This window comes from Rana temporaria, chromosome 2 (assembly GCF_905171775.1).
Source record: "Rana temporaria chromosome 2, aRanTem1.1, whole genome shotgun sequence".
Taxonomy (NCBI): domain Eukaryota; kingdom Metazoa; phylum Chordata; class Amphibia; order Anura; family Ranidae; genus Rana; species Rana temporaria.
In genome coordinates, this window is record NC_053490.1 from 429,058,969 (window position 1) to 429,078,630 (window position 19,662).

Consider the following 19,662-nt stretch of genomic DNA (forward strand, 5'->3'; position numbering starts at 1 on the left):
CCTTCCTGCTGACATCACTTCCTGGATTTAGCTTCCATGCCTTCTTAGACAGCCTAGTCGTCTTCCCAGTATCCAGGAGAGTTGTGGCTTCCATACATCGGCCACTTCAGCACATGCTACCATAGAATTAAACCTGTGAATATTACAGAGACTCCTTGGGACTACCAGAACGCCGGACCTCCTGCCGTATTACTAATATGATGCGCTTCTACCAATCCACCCTTTTGTAAGTGTTTTTAACCCTTTTAGGAGATATGAAGTTTTACTTCTGCACTTAGAGGCGCCTCCCCCCCCCTTTTCATTTTTCTGTGCTTAGGTTTTGTTTTTTTATTTTTTTTATATAGATCACATGACTCAAAACCCACATCAAAAACATAACATGGGTGCGCCATTGCTGCATTTTCAATGGGAAGGTGCGTTTTTGGTGAGCAAAAATGCAGCCAGCAAGATTTTTAACACAAAGGGTAAGAGAAGGATGTGGGTCTGGCGCTGCTAATAACGTTATAATGTAAATGTGCGTAAATTGATAAAAACAGCAAAATAAAGCATATACAGCATAAAATTATATATAGGTACATTTTCCACAAATTAAATGATGATAAAGTACGAATGCTCTTGACCATAAAGTACATGAATCACACACGGACAAGTGCCAAGATGAAAATCAAATGCAAAAACGCAAACAAAACAAAAAGATCAGTCCATGAGTGGAAAAACATCCAAAAAGTGACAAGATTCGCATACAATTCCCATAGGTGTGAACCCAGCCTTACAAGCTGGATGTCTGTATCTCCTTCGTGGTACAATGGAAAAATCAACGAGAGCCTCCATAGTGTGAATGCTACATATGCTTTAATTTTGCTCTTTTTATCACTTTACAAACAATTAGATTACCACGTTATTACTAGGAGCACCAGACCTACATCCTCCTCTTACCCTTTATCTTTCGGTTTCGCCACAAAAAAAAAAATAAAAAAAAAAAATAAAAAAATAAAAAAACTTTCCATTCGGTGCACCTCTAATTTATTTTAAATTTAATTATTGCAATTGGGCAGAAAATCCCTCAAAAACTTGACAAAAAAAAAAAAGAATGAAAAAAAAAAAAAAAAAAAAAAACACACCAAAATGTCCGATTCAAGCTACTAAAATAGGCTTCAAAACTTTTTAAAAACCAGCCGACTTGGCGTGGCGATGTGAACCAACTCCATAGAGAATAATTGATTTTTTCCCTCCAGCATTTTGGAGTGTAAATGAAGCCTAGGGCTTAGTAACAAGACATGTATTTTTGCACCACAACAGCCAGAAAAACCACACGGTCGTCAAGTTTAACATGTGGAAAGAAAAAACGTACACATTGTGGAATGAACGCATCCCATTATGGGATAATCAGACGCATCGTGTCTGCCATCACGCAACAGTGTAGCTAAACATCCCAGTCTCATAATATATGGAGTTAGGGCCCTTTCACACGGGCGGATCAGTAATGATCTGCTCCGTGTGTCCGCAAAAGCTCAGCGGGGATCCTCCGTAAAATCCCCGCTGAGCTGGCAGCTGACAGGGCGGTCCCCGCACACTGTGCAGGGACCGCCCTGTCTTTCCTTCGCTCTCCCCTATGGGGGACCGTATGTCCATGTTCATCTGATCCGGCAGACGGAAGAAAAATAGGATTTTCTTACGTCCGAAAAATCGGATCTTTGCGGAGGCGGACGATTACGGGTGTCAGCGGATGGTCATCCGCTGACACCGGCAATCACATAGGGACCAATGTATGTCCCGTTTTCATCCGCAACGGATGGATGAAAATGCGGACATACGGTCCGCACGTCTGAAAGAGCCCTTACAATAGATCCGTTTTTTTCTCTTTTTACAATTTTTAATGCAGGGGAACCCTTTAAAATAAATTATGGTCAGGTCTCTGAAACTCTTTGAAGAGATCTTCTTACTTCCTGTTAAATCTACAGAACAGGAAATGAAGGGAAATCTTCCTTCTGAGACAGATAGAAAAAAAAAAAAAGCCTTGGCTTTTGATATACCTTAAACTGTGCTTGCACATAATCACATGAAGACATTATGGTCATCTATGGCCATGAATTAATCATATGACAAAAATACCACTGTATCCTGTTTACAAAGGTCTTATTGTCTTGTTTGATTTTAAAACTATTGTGCTCACGGATTTAATTCCACTAATTTCTAAAGCCTGCAATCTTCTCTAGCGAATGAATGCATACAGTAACTGTATTTCAAGTATGCATGGAAGGAATTTACGGTTAAAGTGTATCAAATCCATAAACTATAATGCAATCTATTACAATTTAACAGATCTCAGATGTGACAGCTGCATTTATTTTTTTCCCGCTTCTTCCACCTGATGATCCGGCCAATAAATCTGTTATTTTTCAACTTCTTTTAACAGACCAAGCTGTCCAGCAAAAGTGTCAGTTTTGAGAAAAAGTATTTAACACTAACAGGAGGGCTTATAACAGTCATCTTTTATTTATGTAAATCTATTATTCTAAAAAGAAAAAACTGCTTGCTGTAAGAGCCGGTTAACACTGGGGCGGCACGACTTTGGGGGCGACTCGGCAAGGCGTCCTGAAGACTTCAGAGGCGACTTGCAAAATGACTTCTGTATAGGAGTTAATGCATGTCGCCCCGAGCCGCCCCCGAAGTCGTATAAGAACCTTTTTTCTAAGTCAGAGCGACTTGCGTCGCTCCTATAAGAACAGTTATATTGAATAGAATGGGACGCGACTTGCCAGGTGGCTGAGTCGCCTGAATGTTTAAAACTGTGTTAGCTGGAGTTTGGCTTTAAAATGTAACTCAAGCTTTCTGTAACTTTTAAATAGTTTGGGCCAAGCTGGTCCTAACAATCGTTTACCTTTACTTACTGCTGTGACTCCTGTATAAACAGTATGTGGAACAGGGCCTCCCATTCTGGAATAAAATCGAGTTGGACTGAGTACTGCTCAGTCATTCACAGGCAGCTTTGTATTTTCTGAATGAATACAGGGCTTCCTCTACCCTGAAGTGGAGAGCTGGGTAGGTGACATTATAATCTCCACCTCTGCCAATCAGAGCATGCTTTGTACTCATTCAGAAAATACAAAGCTTCATGTGAATGGCAGAGCAGCCTGACTCAATTTTGTTGGCTGCAAATTGAATGAATTCTTGGAGCCAGTTCCTATGTGGCCAGAAACACTGGGCTAAGACACAAACTGTCTGTGCCCAAGGTCAGATGAACAGTTACATGTCAACAGAGGCACCACTGGCCATTGGTTTGTACAGGGTACAAATCTCTGGCTGTGACACTTCTCAAAAAATGTGCATGGGGCTGAAGTTTCTCTGCTGCATATTCTTGCAGTGGAGAAGCCAATAACCCATCTTAATGAGCCCTGATGCTCCTCTGCATTTGATTAGCAGAGGGATATTAAGCCCACTTTGCCACAACCCACCTGGTTGTACTTCTGCTTAAAAAAACGAAAAAAAAACAAAAACCTAACCAGTAAAGTTAGCCCAAATTTTTTTTGTATGATTTCTAAGATTTAATGTTGCGAGAATAGCGAGAGAATTGTGATCTTTTTTATTCTAAGCAAAAAAAAAAGTGTGGATTCTCATTTTGGCCAGAATCGTGCAGCACTACTTCACACTGGGCAATTTTCAGGCGCTTCAGCACTAGAAATAGCCTTCCATTCACTCCAGTGTGTGTTTTAACACTCAGGCGGTGCGCTTGCAGGATGTTCCGAAAAGTCCTGCAAGTCCTGTAAATGGGAAGCGCTTTCAAAGCCCCTGAAAAGCAATTTGAAATTCCCCAAAAACTAGTTTTACCTTTTTTTTGGGGGGGGGGGGGGGGGGACGCCCTGCTACCAGCCGAAACGCAGCCGTTAAACGAGCTGCGCTTTAGCACCAACGACCAGCGCTTTAAGTGTGAAAGCAGCCTTATACTACATCCCAATCTGCTGGGTTACAATAAACAACTTTAATGTAAAAATATAACTAGAGCTATAACAGACAATAATGGCTTTAGAAATGGTATATAAAATGCATGCCTGAAAAGATGAAATATATATTTTTTGGCAATGAAGCCTGCATGTAGCCTTGAACTGAATAATGAGCAGTTAGCAATAATATTAATGACATAATAAAAACGTAGAGATAATGAAAATGCAGGTCTCTTTCCTAGCCACTTACCTGTGCCGCATACCGCATGCGACTTCTCTCAACAAGTATAAATTATCACCCAGTACGGTAATAGATTCCATTCCACTATCTGTGCCAGGAATAAGTCAACGTGTGCGCAGTACACAACCTTTTACATGTAATTAAGGTACCCACAAACCTCAGAGAGTGTCAAATATTACTGGAATTTGTCAAATGCGTTTCACAATTGCCAGCTGCAGCTCTGCGTCGCTTGATGCATTCTCAGACATAAAACGCATTCTTTAGGAACCTTAACCATGACTGCTATTTGCTCCAGGGCTGTGTACATTTGATTAGCGTTTGTATTATTCATTTCTTTCTCATATATGTTCCAGATATGGCTGTGTGACTGTTCTGAACATACTGTACATGCATAATCTTGAACCGAAGTAAACAAAAGAAAGGTCTTGCCTTTGACAGTAGCGCCAAGCTGGCTGTGACAAAACAAGGGGAAAGCTTACAGCGGTATAAAACCCAAATGCAAACATTTATTATACTGCAGCTTACCAAATCATAGATGTGATGGCTGCATCAGTTTTATTAGGCTTTTTTTCTTCCATTTTCATCTGGTGATCCAACCAGTAAGTCTGCTGTTCTTCTAAAGGTACAAGCTCTCTTCCAGATTGAGGCCCTGTACACACGAGCAGACATGTCCGATGAAAACGGTCCGCGGACCATTTTCATCGGACATGTCTGCTGGGAGCATTTGGTCTGATGTGTGTAAACACCATCAGACCAAATTCCCCGCGGACAGAAAACTCGGTGACGTGGCGACGACGTGCGCGAACCAGGAAGTTCAATGCTTCTACGCATGCGTCGAATCACTTTGACGCATGCGGGGGATTTCGGTCCGATGGTTAGGTGTACTAACCATCGGACATGTCCGACGGACAGGTTTCCACCGGACAAGTTTCTTAGCATGCCAAGAAACTTTTGTCCGCTGGAAACCTGTCCGCTAGGCTGGAAAAATGTCCGCTAGGCCCTACACACGGTCGGACATGTCCGCGGACCAGTTTCAGCGGACATGTTTGGTCGTGTGTACGAGGCCTTAGAAGTTTACAGGGATGAGAAAAACGATTTAACACACAGACAGGGGTGCTTTCAATGATCAGCTTTTATTCATGTAAAACCTCTCCAGTTCATCAGGTCAAAACAGAAGGGTGGGGAGTTTAAAAAAGAAAACTAATACAGCCAACACATTTAAAATTATTGTCAAGCTGCAATAGAATACATTTTTGGGTTTAATGCTGCTTTAACCTTAACCCCTCCATCTCCAATAGTCTAAATTAGTAATTACACAGACTGAAATGAAGGAATTCCTATTGCTCATGCTAAACAGTATAGACAGACGAATCTCCACTGTCGGCTATGGAATTCTCACAGCTGTCAGACTACCTGAATAGTGACTGGACATAAGATTGGATGCAGTCAATGTTTGGCTGATTCTTGTGGAGCCGAGTGAAGGCCAAGGGGCGACATACTTGAATTTCATCTTGATTCAGCAGGAATTAAAAATTCAAGCAATCTACAACAACCTTTACTTTTTGTTGCCACTAGCTCCTTAGGGATCAATGCTGCTAGCTTGAATTTGTCCGGGAGGACAGGGAATGTGCACACTGGAGATGTCAAATGACCACTTAGGTCATCAGTATTTGGTCTTGCGTCCTGTTGATCTCACAGCACATGTACGCCCAACATCAGCAGTACATACGCTTCCTCCTCCCGAGGAAAAACCGCACACGCGTGTTCTGTCCCAGGCAGAAACCAGCGAACCTTAGTCAAATTGTGATAACACGACTGACCAGAATATAAAAGCACAAGTCTCCATGGGACCCTGCAAAGCAGTAGAGACACCCTCAAGATGGAAATGGAGACGAAAGAAACGGTTAAGGTGGATTACAAACAATTGAAAGGCTGCAAACAGAATGCAATAAAGCCCTGTAATATGCCGTTATATGTCACATTTTACACTGAGGGTTTAAGAACGCTTTCATTTACTTGTTTATACAACTGCTGGGGCCTGAAATTAATAATTTACACAAAACATGCGACACTAAGGTGGCACAGATAAAGCTGCACCAATGAGGCTGCACTGATGGCACAGATAAAGCTGCACCAATGAGGCTGCACTGATGGGCACAGATAAAGCTGCACCAATGGGAACTGATAAACTGCATGGATGAGGGCTGCACTTATATACACCATACAAGCATTGATTGCTGTTGGAAAGAGCACAAAGCTACAGCAGGAGGAATATTTCTAATACTGAATTACAGCAGAGTACAGTGTGTATAATTATGGGCGTGTGTCTACAGTTCGATAAGGATTACATAAAGCAAGGGCAATATATTTATCTCCTGTTGTGGCTTGGGGGAGGGGGGGCACAAACATGCTTTGCATTTATAAGGCTGATCTCCTAAACATATTTCCCACACATAAAAGGATTAGCATCTAAATGTTGGCTTTACTGAGAAACGCAGCACTGCTGACAACCATGTGACTGGCCTCACCTGCAAGAGTACTGTAGGAGACCGCGGACATTATAATGAATCCCATGCATGGATAATGTTTAACCTTATTTAACTAGTTTATTTGCATTTGTACCAGGAGGGGGGCTTAGAATTTTGGATACTACCGACACAAATCTGCAAGTAAAAAATCCAGGAGCCAGCGGGGTTTTTTGTAGCCTGCTCAATTTAGAAACTAGAGAAAGCCATAGAAGTTTGGGGCCAGCTGTCTAAAAAGGATAAGTTCACCTTTTATAAACAAAACTAAAACAAAATAAACACACTTTTAGCAGGTAAAAAAAAAATGTGAATTTATTTTTTACACTGGAGCATTTAACACATTGTACCCATGATGAGCAGATTGAGTTACTGAATGGCAGGAAGAATCAATGAACTACGTCAGCACCCTCACAGTCCACGAGAACTACAAGCCATGGTGGCTGACAGGACTTGTTTATCTATTCACGTAGCCTCGGGACAGGGTGATTGGGGGAGGGTGCAGGAGCATACAACATCTTCCACCCTAAACATGGGCAGAAGATGGAACATGTTCCAAAAAGGTGAACTTACCCTTTTAAGGCAACATTAACACTTTTTTTCCTCATTTTCCTGAACGACAAAACGCACAGGAAATGTGCTGCAAATGGGCATTGCACTTGCAGGGCAATAAATTGTTAGGTGTGGAAGAAATGTGCGACGCTCCACACCTGAAAGCATGCAGGAGCTTCTTTGGAGCATGTAGGCCAGCCAATGGGCTGTCCTATGCGTGACGCACAGAATCCCCCCCCCCCCCAAAAAAAAGCCAGCGGGAGTGAACGTGTCCGATATGCAAAGTGTGAATGGAACCTTAGGAAGCATTGGCTACCTGCCCAGTCCAGATATCCATCCTTTTCTGGCACTTTTTAAGTAAACAAATCTGTATTTTTTGCTAGAAATCTACTTAGCACCCCCAAACATTATACATAATAATAGCAGAGACCCTAGAGAATAAAATGGTGATCGTTGCAAATGTTTACGTCACACAGTATTTGCGCAGCATATTTTTCAAATGCATTTTAAAAAAAAAAAAAAACACATATAGCCCAATATTTTTGAGTTATACGGCAGCAGGTCGGCTCGGCTGCACGAGATCACGTAGCTATACGTCATCTCACGTTTCAGCCAATAGGGGTGCGCGCGCGCCCCCCGCTCTCCCTTGGTTTTGATGCGCGTGCCCGGCGGGCGCCATCACCGCCGGGCACCCGAGATCGCTCGTTACAGAGCGAGAACCGGGAGCTGTGTGTGTAAACACACAGCTCCCGGTCCTGTCAGGGGGAGAAATGCTGATCGTCTGTTCATACAATGCATGAACAGCGATCTGTCATTTCCCCTAGTGAGGCCACCCCCTCTACAGTTAGAACACACACAGGGAACATACTTAACCCCTTCCTTGCCCCCTAGTGTTAACCCCTTCCCTGCCAGTGGCATTTTTATAGTAATCAATGCATTTTTATAGCACGGATCGCTATAAAAATGCCAATGGTCCCAAAAATGTGTCAAAAGTGTCCGCCATTATGTCGCAGTACCGATACAAATCGCTGATCGCCGCCATTACTAGTAAAAAAATAAATATTAATAAAAATGCCATAAAACTATCCCCTATTTTGTAAACGCTATAACTTTTGCGCATACCAAACGCTTATTGCGTTTTTTTTTAACGAAAAATATGTAGAAGAATACGTATCGGCCTAAACTGAAGAAAAAAAAATAGTTTTTCTATATATTTTTGGGGATATTTATTATAGCAAAAAGTAAAAAATGACTAAATGCCTAACCTGTCACGCTTTAAAATTGCTCATGCTCGTTGAATAGCGACAAACTACGATACTTGGAAACCTCCATAGGAGACGCTTTAAAACTTTTTCCAGGTTATGCGTTTACAGCAACACAGGAGTTCTAATGCTCAAATTTTTGCCCTTGCTCCAACGTTTGCGGTGATTGCACCACGTGTGGTGCAAACACGTTTCCATATGCGTGCGCAACTTATGACTTTTCCTTAATACTAGGAATGTAAACATCCTTTGTAATAGAAATAAGGGATCACATGTCCTATTTATTGAGAGATCTGGGTTCTAACAAGTCCCCAAATCTATCCTCTCCTTTGAAAGCCAGAGATCAAAAAAATAATAATAAAAAAAAAAAAAAAAAAAACGATTTACTTTCACCCTAGATTGGAATTGACATGACACTGCTCCGGTTCTCTAGATCAGTGTTCCTCAACTCCAATCCTCAAGGTGCACCAACAGGTCAAGTTTTCAGAATTTCCCTCGGATGAAACGGCTGTGGTAATTACTAAGGCAGTGAAACTAATGAAATCACCTGTGCAAAATAATAGAGAGCTTGAAAACATGACCTGTTGGGGCACCTTGAGGACTGGAGTTGAGAAACACTGCTCTAGATCATAGAGGTGATCAGAGACGATCTGGTCTCGGTTTACTTCTGTGACCGGCCACAAAAACTGTTGGATCATTCCCTGGGCTAACTGGTAAAAGTGGTAAGCCCTAGAAATACCAGCGAACAGGGCGGGGGTGACCCCTCCCGCTGCTTCTGTAAGCGATTCCGTGGCTGTACCTCTAATACGGGCAGGCAGTTACTGAAAATCGCCGGCTAGAAAAAAAAATTAAAATAGCGGGGTTATGGCTGACAGCTTAAGCCATAACCCTGGTAAACCACTTGCAAGCCGCAACATTTATATATGTATAGCGGTTGGCATGTATATACACAAGCATGCACAAGCTGCCCAAAAACTAAAATAAAAAAAATTACGTTTTATGTGACAGTAATTATGACCAGAGAGGGCAATTTCAGACTAAAGTTAGTTTAGTGTTTCCTATAGAATCTCCAGAAGCGGGACAAAGATGCCTTGTAAACCTATACACATCTGGCATTCTTTGTAGAATCAATTATCCTATGCCTCGTTAGAGGTATTATATAATGCCAATAAGATCTGCAGTCCATCACAGTGCACCAGAAATGTCATTCCCTAAACAGAGGACAACTAGGCAACCACTCAAAAGTTAACTCCATTTATAAAGCCTTATGATTCTAAAGGATTTGGGCTTGATGAGACTTGACTTTTGGGGGGGGGGGGGGGGGGGGCGGGCACCCGTGAATGCAGAAAACTTTCCATATATAGTACTTCTGATAAGACACACTCTGATCTACAATGATCTGTATGATAAGACAACTGTTTAACTGGAAAAAAAAAAAGTCTACTAAAGCCAAAAAAAATTCCCCCCCATTCTGGATGGTGGTGGGGGTTGGACCCGTGTATCCACACTAGAGAAACTCATCTGTCCCGATGACCATCAGCACTGAAAGTGAGGGGGCAATCCAAAATCTTAAAGGGGTGGTTCACCCTAAAAACTACTTTTTTTAATTACACTGCCCCCCCACATTACAATACGATTAAGGCTATTATTTTTTTCATGCTGTACATACCTTTGTACAGCATATTCACCCGTGGCATCCGGGTTGCGAGTCCCGCGGGAGTGGGCGTTCCTAACATGTCTGTGATTGACGTTTTGCCCAAAAACGAGCTCCCCCCGTTGCGTAAGCCGCGTCACGGTTGGTGAAAGAGTCGGCGCTATACTGCGCATGCGCATGGCCGTTCGGCTCCTTTCGCCAATCATGACGCGGCTTACGCGACGGGGGGGGGGCTCGTTTTTGGGCAAATCGTCAATCACAGACATGTTAGGAACGCCCACTCCCGCGGGACTCGCAACCTGGATGCCACGGGTGAATATGCTGTACAAAAGGTATGTACAGCATCAAAAAAATAATAATAGCCTTAATCGTATTGTAATGTGGGGGGCCAGTGTAATTAAAAAAAGTAGTTTTTAGGGTGAACCACCCCTTTAAGCCGTCAGGCTGGGTTCACACTGGAGCAATCGCAGACACCGTATCCGATTCGCACCACGTCTGTGCACATCACACACAATGTCTGTGCAGTTCAAATACACTTAATGGCTGAAATCGCATTCGGACCAAAAATGGTGCAGGACCTCTTTTTGTCCGCACTGGAATTTGATCGCATGGGTGTTCAGGCCCATGAGGTCCGATTCCAAAATTCTTAATTTAATATTATAATATTAATTCTTTAATTTTATATTGACACCTGCAATGGTTGGCAAAGAGCAGTGTGAACTGCCTGCGAGTCAGATGTGATACAGGAATCGCTGTGGTTATTGCATCACACCAGTGAAAACCCAGCCTGACAAGAAGAGGAAATCTTCCAAAGGGGACACCTGTTCAAGTGACAACCAAGAGCCGATTTCTCTAATCACATTGTTATGTTAATGGGAAGGAAGTACCTGGAAATCTCTGAAGGAACAGAAGATGAAAATAATGACAGGGGTTTATCCCTTCCCTACTGAAGCCAAAACAAAAAAAGGTTTTAGCTTTGACATACAATACTGCTAAGGGTGACGATAAACATAACAACCTGATCAGCTTGCCCTTACACTGCACAGATGTGGCAGATCTGAGGGAGATTGTAATGTGGGTGGCGATGAGCTTAATAATGTACAAAGAATATTTCAGCAGACAAAACAGCACTGTACACCTCCTTCATAACAAAATACACCACAAGGTTTCCCTGGAAGCCCCATCATTCTTCAGCTAGCTTCAGAAGTATCTACATCTTAGGCTCCAAATCGCACCCCATGTTGTTCAATGACAATTCAAATATGTGCGACAAATAACGTTCAAATAAAGTTGCAGCGACTTTAAAAATGTTCCTGTATTACTTTGGTCCAACTTTCATGCAACTTGAGTGCCACAGACTGCAATGTAATTTCTCAAAAGCCGCATGAAAGCCGCACCTGAACAGTTATGTAAAGGGTGTCCATTACCATTGCTCAAAGCCAAAGTCTTATCCAAGTCGCATCCATCCAAAGTCACATGACTTTGGAGTTATACATGTGTGAATGAAGCCTTAATGCTTTTTTTATTATTCACTTTTCATGTGCTCTCACTGAAGAAGTCGAATAGGACCAAAAAAACACATGTTGTCACACCAAACAAAGCTCCTGAATTTTTCACCAAGAAACACTGAAGAAAAATGCACAGTTGTCACCAGGCCCCATAGAACGTAATGGTAATCTTCCATAAAATGGCATTGCTGTGAATGGGGACTGACTCCACCCCTATATGGAATAGTCTAGATCAGGGGTGTCAAACTGGCGGCCCTCCAGCTGTTCCGAAACTAAAAGTCCCATCATGCCTCTGCCTGTGAGAGTCATGCTTGTAACTGTTAGCCTTGCAATGCCTCATGGGACTTGTAGTTTTGCAACAGCTGGAGGGCCGCCAGTTTGACACCCCTGGTCTAGATTATTCATACCAACCACCATGCATCACTGTTGACCTGCCTGGTTAAAGTGATGTCAGCCCATCCAACATCATCTCAGTAACGACTCCAAGTTTACAGAAATGACATTCATTTTTATAGTACCCAGACAATAGCGAAGTGTGGAAATCTAGCTTAGATCCATACAAGTCCTCGTTCATATGAGCATTTTTTTTGCGTTTGTACATATTTTTGGGCAGTTTCAGGCTTGTGGAAACTAGTTATGAGAAGAAGGTGTGCCAAGAAATTGTTCAAAAAATGTGCGTTTTTGCAGCAGACAACCTTGTCCTAGTACCTAGCTTTCCATTGGCTAATACATAAAACCTTGAAAAACATGCAGAATCACATGAAAACAGTGGGAATCCAGGCTAAAGAGTCAAGAGCTGGCAGAGGTTGAAGGAGGTTGTGTTGGTTTCATAGGGGCCACACCTTTTAGTATGGGGATTATGTTATTGCTGGGCATCATCCATGACACTCAGTATCTCATCTGCAGCCCGTTTCTCAAAGAGCGCCATCACGCTTCTCATATTATTCAAAGGTGCCTGTTTACACCAGGGTGTTGTGCCAATCTTACCACTCTTTGGGGTGGATTTTTGGCCCCAACAGACTTCAATGGGAGTTCCTGAAATTGTGTTTTTCATGCTCTACTGCAGAAGCCAAACTTGTGCATTCGCACCCCAAGAAGCTCTTCTACTTTTCCAGAAGTCCAATTCTCACCCAAGTGATTTAAAACTGCCTGAAGCCCTTCAACATCCACATGTGCCGTTCCCACTTGTGTGGCACCGCTTTAAGAATTTCACCTTTGGGAACATGGTACATGATGCTCAAAAAACATCTGGAACGTGTACCATGATCCCTCACCTGCATTCACTCAGTGCCACGGCCTCTAGTGACAGCAAGCGGGAGATCTTCTCCCACATTCCATCACTTTTTTTTATAAATGCAACCATGCAGAGCTCTCCCCCCCCCCCTCATTCATTTACAGAGTTCTGTGAATGTGAAAACTACAACTACAGACCGCCTTTGCAGCTGTCAGCTTGTAGTTCTCAATGAACTACCAGGGTGCTGCTGAGCGCTGTGATAGTTCATCGATTGTTCCTGTCAATGTTTAACAACTTGCTGGTATGAGTAGACAGATACAGGGACAGTCTGCATGGCACCCGTGATCCGCTTATTGAGGGTGCAATGCTTTCCAGGCTCCTAGTAAAAATAAAGTGCAATTTTCTTACCTGCAAAAAAGATGTGCGTTTATTTTTTTTTGTTACTAAGGTGAACTTATCCTTTAAAGCTCCAAAAAGTACACAAGCTTCTATGGGACAGAGGCACACATTACTGGTCCCTATAGACTGAAAATGCATGCAAGGGCTCCTTGCCAAATGCCATGTATAGCTTTCTACCCATGTAAACACTGCCCTATATACATAGCAAAATGTGCATATTTTCTGCATGGAACGCAGGTGCTGGCTGGCAAAGCATGAGAAGATCCTGCGTAAAATACGTGCCGACGCCTCGACACTGTATATAATGACTTTACAAGTACATCAGGAAAATGTGCAAAACAAAACATAAAATTACAACATAGCCCCGTCTGTGGCCACACATAGCTGCAGATTTTATGTACGCATGTGTGTTTAGGCGAGTACAAGAAAAAAGTACAGCACAGCCCAGTGTGTGGCTGCAAATACCTGCAGATTTTACTCAGTGTACCAAATAAAAATAAAAGCAGAAGTAGAACATAAAGTCCAGTCTGCGGCTGTACATACGTGCAAATTTTACATCCGCGTTTAGCAGCGTACAAGGAAAGAAAAGAAAATATATACAACATAGCCCTGCTTGTGCATACCTGCAGATTTTACGCATTCATGTGCAATTAGCAGCATACCACAAAGAAGAAAAATAGCCCCGTCTGCGGCCCTACACAGCTGCAGGTTTTAGGCATGTGTGTGTAAAGTCATTAGAAAAATTGTACACATAAGTGACCGTACATTAGGTGTGTACTTTACACGGGATCTTCTAGCAAGAACTTGCGTTCCATGCAGAAAATATATGAATAAGCCGGCACACGTGACTTCTTCCCTCTCCAAAAAATGCTCAAGTCTGAAAAACAGAAAAACGCTTGCAGAAGCGCACCACGAAATGCTAACCTAGTGATGGATGCAACAGAATAACGTGAATAAATCTGAGCGTGGAGCTCTTCTGAAAACGCACTTTCACACTGGGGCGTTTGAGCGTTATTCGAGCGAAGCCTCATCTGCAATCCCAATGTGCTGGTAAGGCACCGCTAAGACCCTAACGTTTTAGGGTGTTTTTGCAGTGCTTTGGTGTGAAAGGGTAAGGCGTTTTTACAGCGCTTTCAATTCATTTCAATGGAGAGGGGCGTTTTTGGAGCGTTTTTTTCAGCGCTCAAATGCTGCTTGCAGGATTCAGTGTGAAAGGGTCCATTGAGATGCATAGAGAGCGTTTGAGCGTTTTAAGAGCGCTATTTTTAACACTAAAACGCTGTAAAAACGCTTCAGTGTAAAAGGGGTCTAAGGGCTCCACACTGGAGCTGATAAACTGCAGTTTATTGAAGTTTGGGCGGTTTTTTTTTAAACGCCAACTCCACTCTACGTTAGCCTATGTGTCCATTCACACATGGACGTTTTTCAGCTTTAATGAGCTGTGGAGTTTATGGGATTTTTTCTGAACGCTCGAAAATCGCATTCAAAGTGCCTTTTTTTTTACCTTAAAGAAACGCCGATAAACGCTAAAAAACGTGGCCCGCCAGCAGTTATCAATTTTTTTACCTCAAAAAATGCCAACGCTGAAAATCGCTAAAACACAAATAAACGCTATTGCAAAAACGTTAAAAAAATGTTGAGACTCCCTGCAAAGCTACTGGATTGTTATAACATTATTTTAGCGTCCAGTGCGCATGGAACCTTAAGCTGGATACACACACACTATACAATTTTCTTTGGATTTACCAAAACCATATAATAGGAGGTATAAAAACAAAGAAAAAGCCGCGCGGCTTTTTCTTTGTTTTTATATTTTCTTTGTTTTTATATTTTCTTGTGATTCACACGCTAGCTGCCGCCCAGGGTTGGGGGTGGGGTGTCCACTAGCGCGGTTTTTGTTGTTTTTTTTTTTTATATAATAGGAGGTAAAACCTGAGGCTCCATTCACACTAATGCATTTTTTGATGCATTTTGCAGAAATGCAGGGACATTTTTTATAACATGGTTTCCTATGGAACATGTTCACATCAATGCGTTTTTGTGCCTCTGCGTTTTTGGAAAGGGTCTTGGATTTTTTTCCGGCAAAAAAAAGCAGCATTTTGCATGTAATAGAATTCAATGGACCCACATCCAAAAACGCAAGTATGGCGTTTTTACAGTTTTTTTTTGTTGTTTTTTAACCTGTTTATAGCTGGTTGTTAAAGGAAATGTAAACAAAAAAAAAAAAAAAGTATATAAAGAAAAAAAAAAAACACAAAACGCAAATCTTGGTAAAAACTCAAGTCGAAAAAACAGGCACCGCAAAAACACTCAAAAGCAACCTGCATAGGTGTGAATCGAACCTAAACCCACACACTATCAACTTGTGTGCAATCAGACAGGCTCTTGCACTACGTAGTTGAAGGTAAACCTAAAAGGAAATCAAACATAAGTTGTATGGTGTGTATCCAGCTTGGGGCTCTATTCACACAACTTTAGATGGGTGTGACTTGGATGCGACTTGTTATCCCTCTGCAAAGTCCGACACACGGTTGCATAGAAAACATTCAGGTACGACATTCATGCAACTTTTGAGGGTTATTGAAGTCTATGGCCCTCGAGGTGCATGAAAGTCAAAGTAGAGCATGAAGGATTGTTAAAGTGGCTGTAAACTCGTTACACCACTTTATACCTACAGGTAGGTAAGCCTGTATGAACGGTAGGTACCATCACTATCTCCTAGACTTGCACCGTTTATAAGATATACACTGCATGTGCCGACATCATGCGCACAGAAGAAACGGTTCACTCGTGCCGCATCTCCAGGAGCCATGCCGTGCGAAATCGCGGCTCCGGCCAATCACAGCGCCGGAGTTTAACTCCAGGAGACATGTCGCCGGTCACAGCAATGTGCGGGGAAAACTGCAACAGCTTGGATCTAAGGTAAGTATTTCATAATGAGGTATATACTGGCTTATTATGCCGCCTTCTTACAGGCTTGTTTTTTTTGGAATGGTTATCATTGGAAAACATGGGGTACGCCTCTGATGTCCAAAGTCGCATGACGAGTGTGAACGGGGCCCGTACACACGATCCGAATATCGGACGAAAACGATCGTCCGACGAAGAATCGTATGATTTTCGGATCGTGTGTACACTACTTTCAAGAGCCGATCACAACAGTTCATCAGATATTATTCGATCGCACAAGCACGAAAATTTTCCTCGATCAATCTCATTTAGTCAGTATAGTCGTCGTCCAAAAACACAACACAAACACAACACATGACATCGCTTCCGTTTTTTTTTTCTTCTGCCGTACGAGAATTTGTGACCTATTCAATTTCTACTTGCGAATATTAAGCGAAAAAAGTCGTACGATATTCGGATCGTGTGCCATAAAGGCTCAAGACAAGTCGCAGCCCATGTATTTCAATGGAAGCGACTTAAAAAAAAAAAAGGTTCCTGCACCACTTCAATGTCAGTCTGCGATGTAAAAGCTTGGCATTTTAATGCGACACTAGCAAAAAAAAAGTCAACAGCCAAAGTTGCAATATAAAGTCGCAATGGAAATCACTACTTTGGAGCCCAAGGCCCCACACACTACTAGATTTCCGTCTTCAGATTTAACCAAAACCATAAAATGAGGTCAAACCTAAAGAGTTCCAATTTGTATGCAGACAGGCGCTTGCACTACATAGTTCTTTAGACAAAAATCTGCAGAAAATCAAAGAAAAAACACCGTGTACAGCAGATTTGTACACACCTCAGTACTATAGGGTTCAATGAGCCGCACACACAGCGACAGCTCATGCGTCTTTCATGCGTTCTTATTACACAGCCCAAGGGAAGAATCCAGGAGGGATCAATGATCCGCACACAGCTCATGCGTCTTTCATGCGTTCTTATACAACACTAGGGAAGAATCCAGGAGGGATCAATGATCCGCACACACAGCGACAGCTCATGCGTCTTCCATGCGTTATTATACAGCACGAGGGAAGAATCCAGGAGGGATCAGAGGGCTCTGCTCCTTGGAGCTTACAATCTAAAATGGATAAAAGAAAGTCTGTGTAATGTACACACCTGAAGCACAGGCGTTTGTGCGTTTATTCTGCCGCAGCGTCGGATATAGACGTCGCTGTGTGCGCTGCTCATTGATTACTATACAACGCTAAACCAATCGCATGCATTTTCCTGCCCTGGGAGGATGAGCCCTCTCCCCTTTTGTTTTTTTTGCCACATTCGTTTGCGCCCACACCTGTCTTTGGCAGCGAGCCAAGCGACTTTTTCGCTACAAACCGCACGACCACCAGCGTTTGAGGCGTTTTTGGTAATAATAAATGCACAAGCGTTTTTAAAAACGGCGTTCGTGCGAAAAAAAGGGGCTCAAAGTTCCCCTGTACATAAACATTAGAGTTCCCCCCCGCTCACCTGGAAGAGCCTGCCCTCGGCAGAGCTGACGTCGGCCACCTTAGCGAAGAGCCCCTCCACGGTGAAGTTGGGGGTGTCCATCCTGAGGGGGAAGACCCGGATGAGGGCTCGGGTCTGGGAGACGGCGAGGCTCGCCTGTAGAGCGCTGAGGATGAGGAGGAGGACACACAGGGACACCAGCCGGCCTCTACTCATACTGCACCCGGCGCCCGGCATCCATAGTCCCGGGAGAGGGGCCACTAACCACCGCATGCAGCCCCGGCCATTCCTCACTCCCCCGCCAACATCCTTCTCCCCGCTACTGACACAGGTATCCAACCGGAGAGGAGCGCCTCGTCCCGCCGGGAGAACTACTTTCCCAGCTTCGCCTCTTCCACTCCGCACTCCGCTCCCTCCTTCCTTCCCCGGGACGGCTCGGCTCCTACCTGCTGACACAAAGTGAGGGCGGAGCCCTACATCCCCTCCCCCTCCGCCCCATCGCACCGACCTACAGCGCGGCTCCGACAACGGGGCTCCCTCTACAGGCGGCCCGGCACATAGCAGCCAGACCCCGGGGGGAGCACTGCGTGCCCTATATACTATATAGTACTGTATATAGTATACCAAATACCACCCACCTGGGGGGACCCCTACATCTCACACCTCGGGGGACCCCATCATACACACAATCACAGTCCATGCATCTCAATAATTTTTCACCGTTTATGGTATTTTTTTATTTATTATAATATGTATATGCTTTTTATGTGTTTTACTTTAATTATACTATTATTATTTTTCTATACATATTTTAGCTTTAGACATTATATTATAATATTTATATTACTTTTTTTATTACTATATGTTTTATTTTATTGTATGTGTGTTTATTTGTGTTACTTTAATTGTATTGTTATTATTTTAGTTTTAGATATTATTCATATTATTATTTGATAGTATTTATTTTCTTTATATGTTATTTATTTTTATTTGTTTTACTTTAATTGTGTTGTTGTTATAATGATTATTAATTAGTTTTTATTAGTTTTAGATATTATAACATTTTAATATTTTATAATATTTATATTATTTTATTATTAGTAGTATCTGTTTTATTATTTTATTTTGATTTTATTTATATTTATTTATTTTACTTTCATTGGATATTTATGATAGTACCTATTAGCCATCTTTCCCATACTCATTTGGTCCACAATTTTTTCAAGTATTTTCTCTGGATGATGGCACATTATACACCATTTACTAGCTATAATTGAGGCGATACTCTCTCTTTTGACTAGTACCTATTAGTTATTAATATTTTCGTTTTAGATATTATGATATTATTAATATTGTTATTTATTATTTTCTAATATTTATATATATATATTATAGTATTATCAATTTTTTTATTTTATTTTTTATTTTATTTTAACTTATTTGTATTAGTAATAGTATTAATATTGTTGTATTTATTTTAGATTTATATATTAATATTTAATATTCTTCTTATTTGCTTTAAGAAATATATATATATATATTATTATATTATAAGGTTTATATTATTTATTTTACTTTATATGTACATTATAATTTTTATTATTATTATTTTATGTTTACATATTATTATATGTAAATGTATATGTTTATATATATATATATATATATATATATATATATATATATAAAATCCAAAAAAAGAGAGCGGCACTCTCATGTCCTGATGGGTGAACACATGATAACGGTTTTATTTTGACGTTTCGATGAGACACAAGCTCGTCTTCCTCAGGACAACAAACAATTGAAGCAACTCTCTCTCTCTATATATATATATATATATATATATATATACACACACATACACACACACATATATAGATAATATAGTAAAGGAGAAGCATGGCCAAAGCGTTTTTGGCTATACTTCTATGGATCACAGGAGTGCAGTTTGTTCTGC

The 19,662-nt window shown here is 41.8% G+C and overlaps 1 protein-coding gene across 1 annotated transcript in view; it reads right to left on the bottom strand.

The window, feature by feature from the left end:
- RNF43 (ring finger protein 43) overlaps positions 1–18,183 on the bottom strand; it is a 68,492-nt gene extending 50,309 nt beyond the window's left edge. Inside the window, exon 1 of the mRNA XM_040338281.1 lies at positions 17,727–18,183. Within this exon, the coding sequence (XP_040194215.1) occupies positions 17,727–17,978 (252 nt within the window). The 5' untranslated portion in view covers positions 17,979–18,183. The remainder of the gene's footprint in view (positions 1–17,726) is intronic.
- Between the last annotated feature and the right edge of the window lie 1,479 nt (positions 18,184–19,662).